General features: G+C 34.4%; 1 protein-coding gene across 1 annotated transcript; it reads left to right on the top strand.

Annotated features, from left to right (window-relative positions):
• The first annotated feature begins 1,536 nt into the window (after nucleotides 1–1,536).
• On the top strand, nucleotides 1,537–4,933 carry LOC124915002 (probable polygalacturonase At1g80170). Its single transcript, XM_047455641.1, has 9 exons — nucleotides 1,537–2,174; nucleotides 2,382–2,510; nucleotides 2,586–2,756; nucleotides 2,851–2,871; nucleotides 2,941–3,148; nucleotides 3,234–3,315; nucleotides 3,959–4,067; nucleotides 4,172–4,288; nucleotides 4,489–4,933. Exons 1-9 carry the CDS (start codon nucleotides 1,938–1,940, stop codon nucleotides 4,789–4,791), a joined length of 1,377 nt encoding a protein of 458 aa, XP_047311597.1. The 5' UTR covers nucleotides 1,537–1,937; the 3' UTR covers nucleotides 4,792–4,933.
• The last annotated feature ends 1,742 nt before the right edge of the window (nucleotides 4,934–6,675 follow it).

Consider the following 6,675-nt stretch of genomic DNA (forward strand, 5'->3'; position numbering starts at 1 on the left):
GGTAAATATACATCAAAACCTAAGTCTAAACCCTAAGCCCTAAACTGACCTGATGATGTTGAAGAACGATGATGTTGGAAGGATCTCGATGATGTTGAGGAACGATGATGTTGAGGAACAATGATGTTGAGGAACGCTGATGTTGAGGAACGATGATCTTGATGGATGTGGGAATGGAAAGTCGGCCGCAGTCGGAGTGGGAGGGAGAATCGGGGTGGTTTTGTTTAAAATTAGGGCCGAAAAATTATATATAAGACTAAAGACGCGAATTACCATGGACGCGATTTAATCTAAATCGCGTGAGTTCATCACCGCGATTTAGATTAAATCGCGTGCATGGTAAATCGCGTACATTTAAAAACGCGAATTACGAATCACGCGTTTCATATAAATCGCGGTGATGAACTCACGCGATTTAGATTAAATCGCGTGATTGGTAATTCGCGTCTTTGAGCGTAAGAAATGGCGCCGAAGGGGTATTTCCGACATTTCGCAGGGCAAAAGGGCCCTTTTTGCCAACTTTAGTAGGCGGGGGCCCTTTTTGGAATTTCCCCTGTTATGGGGGCCATTTCATCAAATTTCCCTTATAACCTTAATATGACGAAAATGAACCTTAATATTTATCTAAATACCTAAGACAATGTTTGAAGGAACGACGAGATTAATTTTGATGGATGAGTCGAGGCAGTAGTAAAAATGAGCAGCTAGAGTGATAGACGGAGACGACTAGAGATGAAATCTTCAAAAATAAATAGGGTACAAAAATAAAATTTTAATTAGTTTCTGAATTATCGTACAATTGTACATTATCCAATCATCACGAACCTACATCAAATCGTCACAAATTTGATATTATACGATTTCAAAAAGAAATTCACAAACTACAAATAAGTTCGTTGTAGTTGGTGATGAAAAAGGATAATAAAAAAATTTCACATACTCAAAATTCAAAATGTCGTTTTTATGAACATTATCGTCTTTCCATTATTTTTTAAATTTGATTTATTAGATCAACGTGTCAAATTTCCCCCACAAAATAAGTTAATGCATACTCCGTGATAGGTAGGTCTAATCAGTAGTTGACTTCACGAAATATGCCACCTTCAATAATCAGCTCAAGAGTGCGGCCCTTTATTTCTGCCAGACTGAAAACCCCTTTCCTTCCAGACCCCATTGAGTGTTCTCAGTTATTACCTGTTCCGATTTAATAGATTTTCACACTCTCAGACTACTTATTTATGAAATCATAAGAGTCGTCACTTAATTATTAAGTTTTTATCAATGTCTACTGTCCGAGACGAACGTAAAAAAAAGAGCATTATAAGCCTCTGTTGTTGCGAGGTCTTTCTTCGTATTGATGATTTCAGTTTAGATAGATAATTGGTATAGGGTGGCCCTCAGTTGCATAAGTTTAAGTTTTCATCTAATCCATGAATAGTTTTGGATTAAAATCGAATATGGTGTCTGAAACTACGCTTCAGCATCCATTTTTTGGCCTCTTCATGGAATATGTTGGGATCTTACCTAATCTAGCCAGTTAATGGACACCCTTTTTCAGTTTTCAAGTATCAGTAGTTAATACTGTAAACATTGAAGTCGACTTGCTAGTCGCTTTAAAATGGTTGGTTCTGGTTTTTATGCCCGTGATTTTCTAGTGAAGCATAATGTAAACATACAACCGGCTCAGGATCTTTTTAGTGGAGGAAAGCAGTTTGTAGAGTAAAGCAAGGTTCTTCAAAGATTTTCTTCTTAGGCTTGAAGAGTGGATTTGTAGAAAAAACACACACCTTCATGTAACCTTCCAAGCCAAGCCATATTCCACAAAAAAAACCCACCATTTCTGTTACTAATTCCCAGATGTATATTAATACTTATGTATTCACTTAAATTATGTAAATCAATTAGTCTTTACAAGTTGAAATCTTACTACTATAATAATGGAGAACACCTTATTGGTTGCATTTGTAGGTTTCCTCTTACTGGTTCAATATACTCTTGGACATGGTTCATCTTATGATAATGAAGCTCTTGATGACCTCAAGGACTTTGATGGAGAAGGAGAAGATATTCAACTCAATGACTTCCCTTCGTGGGAAAGTGCAAGAGGTAGCAAAGTTCTTGTTAATGTTGACTCTTTTGGGGCGGTTGGAGACGGAGTTTCTGATGATACTCGGGTGAGTTTTTGCAAAGTTTTTTCTGATGACAGAATATGAAAAGCAATCTAAGTTGTTGCATTAAGAACAGTTGACCTATATATTGTGATAATGCTATGATGGTTTATCCAATACTCCGACATCTCTTTTTCTACTCATCACATTGTGTATTTGAATTATTGTTTAAAGATTACGAGTTCATTTGTTCGACATGAAAATTGATGGCAGGCTTTTATAAGCGCATGGAACCTGTCTTGCTCAACACCAAGATCAGTCTTCATGGTTCCTGCAGAACGCAAGTATTTAGTTAATGCAACGCGATTTAGGGGCCCTTGTGCTAAAAGGTTTATTGTTCAGGTATTTTCACCTGGACAAACCGCATTTGTTTTTTCAAATTCATCCATGTGACTATATTTTAGTACATAATAACAGATAGATGGAACAATTGTGGCACCGGATGATCCAAAAAAGTGGGACCCAAAGTTCCCAAGAACGTGGCTTCAGTTTTCGAATCTAACCGGAGTCTTGTTCCAAGGTAGTGGAGTAATAGATGGTTCTGGTAGCAATTGGTGGATAGCATCTTGCAAGCGGAACAAGACTAATGTAATTTCCCAAAATAACTCAAATTCTTGAATTAAAAAATATATACCTGTAATAAATATCTGATTTTTTAAAAAAATCACCCTTTTTATTGCAGCCATGCAAAGGAGCCCCAACTGTAAGTAGATATGTTATTTTCTGTTTTAGATTAAAGAACTGCATATTAACGCCAGAAGGTTTATTCTAGGCGCTAACAATAGATTCAAGTTCCTCCATAAAGGTGAAGGGTCTTAAGTTGCAAAACAGCCAACAAATGCATTTTGTGGTGTCCCGATGTAACTCTGTGCGTTTATCAGGCATCGAAGTTTTTGCTCCGGGAGATAGTCCTAACACAGATGGAATCCATATCACTGCATCAACCAATGTTATAATGCAGAACTGCAAGATTGGAACTGGTCTCAACATTTTCCAGTCCTAAATTATGCACAAAGAATACAATTTGTTTGTTGATATTTTGATTATGTCTTTGATTATTTGTAGGTGATGATTGCATCTCAATTGTTAATGGAAGTTCAAATATCATGATGAAGAGTATTTACTGTGGACCTGGTCATGGGATAAGGTATCATCTAATTTGAAGTTTACTTACATTTTTGGCTATGTTTGGATCAGTGAATTGGTATTCTATAAGATTTGACATTGAATTGCAATTCAATTCTTAATTAACAAATATAAGCATCAATTCTGTATTGTGTCGGACTTTACTTGTTTGGGGTGTGATGTTGTGATTTCTTTGAGGTGTTGTGTCCGGAGCTTATGATCATTTGGATCTTATCTTATTGAACTTAATTTTTTTTATTGGGGTTTCATCTTATGTTTACGTTCTGCGTAAATATATAGATTAGAGAAAATGGTTCTATCCTTTAAAAAAATACAAATAGTTGAAAGTATGGCCTTGACTTAAATAGTTAAATCATTAGAGTACAATGAAATTGAAATTCAGAGGCTGTTAGAGTGAAATTTCACCTAACCAAACTATACACATCTTAATTCCATCATAGTTCTAATTTAATTAAACTTTTGAAGTCCTTAAACAAACAATATAATTGGAACTGTACTTACTCTTCAATCCCAATTCCAATTACAAATCTGCATTTAACCAAATGCAGTTAATTCCCTTTAAGAGTAAATGGATAAAATATAGAGGATGATAAGTAACAAATATAGTTTCTTGCCCACTTTTTGTTTCATAATCTTATTTCCAGCATTGGAAGCCTGGGAAAGAACAATACCATAGGCATAGTAACAAATGTGGTGTTGGACACGGCTTTTCTAAGAGAAACTACCAATGGTCTCAGAATCAAGACATGGCAGGTAATTCCTTTCCAATAAACCAAAAACACGTTCAATTTTCATTTTATCAAAATTGTTGATCCTTTACCTAAGCGTCCGTCGGTCCATTTGTTATTCTGGTTCAGGGAGGGTCTGGCTTCGTCCGGTCCATACGCTATCAGAATGTCAGGATGGAAAACGTCGCCAATCCCATTATTATTGACCAATTCTATTGCGACTCCCCAAAAGCTTGCCAAAACAAGGTTCATAGTATGGGAGGAGTATAATTGGAATTATAATTTCTAATTTCAAATTTTGTATAGAATTTGGAATTGGACCCAAATATTTAATTCTAATTCTGTCCCAACCCAATATAGCTTAAATAATAATGCAAAAGATAATACCATGGGAGTGGTTATTTTACAGTAGAAAATAATAACATTCTTTTCACTTGTTGTTGCAGACATCTGCTGTGGAGATAAGTCAAATACTGTATCGTAACATTAGCGGGACATCAAAGAATGAAAAAGCTATGAAATTCGCTTGCAGTGACTCAATCCCATGCCAACATATTGTCTTAAACAACATTAACTTGCAGAGCAAAGATGTCACTGTCAAAACCTACTGCAACTCGGCCACAGGATTTAGCTATGGATATGTCCAACCTTCCGTGGAATGCTTATCTTCTTCCGACAAGGCACATCCACTAGAAGTCACTAAGCTTGCAAAACTCAGCTCGGAAGATTTCTCACATACCGAACTTTGATGCATCATTCTGTTTTTATATATTTTCAACATTTGGCCACCGGTAATAGGAAGGAGTTCTAAGCTCAGAAAGAAAATAACACATATGATTGATTATATACACAGCTAGAAACCAAATTTATAACCAAACCCATAGGGTTTGTACATGTATTTTTTTTAATTTTTATTTTGTATTTTGAGTATAATTATATCAGCAATATGGTAAATATTTATTATACATATTTATTGCAAGTGTTTGAAAGCTATATGATGCTGGTAGAGTTTAAAGAACATTAATCTAAAATAAAATAGTGAATTTATTGATTTACCGGAGCGTTTTACACAAAAATTAAGGAGCAAGAGTTGAAGAATAAGACTAACAATTTTGTTGGGAAACTAAGTTTACTGCTAGAATCGTCTTTATCTCTTGCCGAATCTTTTATCATTTTTTCATCTTTCTCATTTTTACGACGAAATTGGGTAAGCCTTTCAACTCAGTGTCCTCACCTTCCTTATCTTCCCACATGTTTAGAAACTCATTTCCCTTAAAATCTCGAGTCAAAATTATCTTAAAATATTCCAATACAACTTCATCAAATAAAAAAATAAAAACATAATAAGTATAACTGATTGGTCTGGTTCGGTATTGGTTTTCAAATAACCACATACAAATCAAACATCATTTCACTCCCCTCTCATCAATCACATTACTCAATTTATTAATCAAAATACTAAAATAACTTATATTTTAAATTATTATTATTTATTTTATTTATATATATCAATATCATTGTAATCCATAGAAGGTTCCCTTGGTCCGTCACTTAGCACGTGTCATAGACACGTAGCAATGGATCGCAGGGTGACTCGAGGTTCGATGCATTTTAACCTTGGTTTGTGTGCCATGTCTTTTTTAAAAAAAAAAATATTATTTTCAAAGACTTTGACGGTACTTGGTAGCTTTTTGAAATAAATTATGTAAAAATAATTAATTTAATTCAAATTTTAATAATAAGGATTAAGATAACAATTTAATTAAAGTCATGTTTAAATTAATCAAATATAATTAATTTTACAGATTATTTATTTTAAAACAGAGTCGCCAAATTATTTTAGAAAATCAGTAAAAGGATACGTTTATAAACGTATTTTATACTAGAGTTTCTATAAGGACTCCGTTTTTTGGTTACGCTCGAGAAATAGCTTTCGCGTTATGTCCTCCACGCCCTTTAAAGAACAATTTTATTTTTAAAGTAAAGTTTGGCTATCAAAAGTTTTATTTATAACATTTATTTCCTTTAATTAGTATTCTCGGGGTCTTATACATGAATAAATTTAGATTACATAAATAATTGTACAAAATTATTTAGAAGAGCATATCTACGATTGCATTGATATAGATTGAGTAAAAAACCATGAAAAATATCAAAAAAACGTATTATAATTTAAAAATAATTTTTAAACGGGGCCTTAGTCAAAATATTTATTTGGGAAATATCTTGAAAATATTTAAAATTTATTTCCTGACCTTTCGGGATTATTTGAAAATGAATTGGGTTCGAAAATTACAAAAATAATTTTGAATTTTAAAAAGTGGAACCAAACAAGCCTTATGACCGGAGTCATAAGGCTTGGGTCTATTTATAACGATTTGGGCTTAGAGTGGCTCGGTCTAGACCTGGGGTGGTCTAGATTAGGGCTCGAGACACGCAGTCAAGAGACCGAAGGGTTCGACCCAGGGGTTTAGGAGGCTCAGTCTTGAACTTGAAATGTTCGATCTTAGGTCTGGGAGGCTCGATCCCAAGTCTAGCTTCCTCGGTCTTGGGACCTAGGAGTCTCGATCCGAAGTTAGACCTCTCATTTCTAAGTTAGAATTCTCGGTCCTTGATCTTGGTCTTAACTCAAG

Source organism: Impatiens glandulifera, chromosome 9, assembly GCF_907164915.1.
Source record: "Impatiens glandulifera chromosome 9, dImpGla2.1, whole genome shotgun sequence".
In the NCBI taxonomy this organism is placed as follows: Eukaryota; Viridiplantae; Streptophyta; class Magnoliopsida; order Ericales; family Balsaminaceae; genus Impatiens; species Impatiens glandulifera.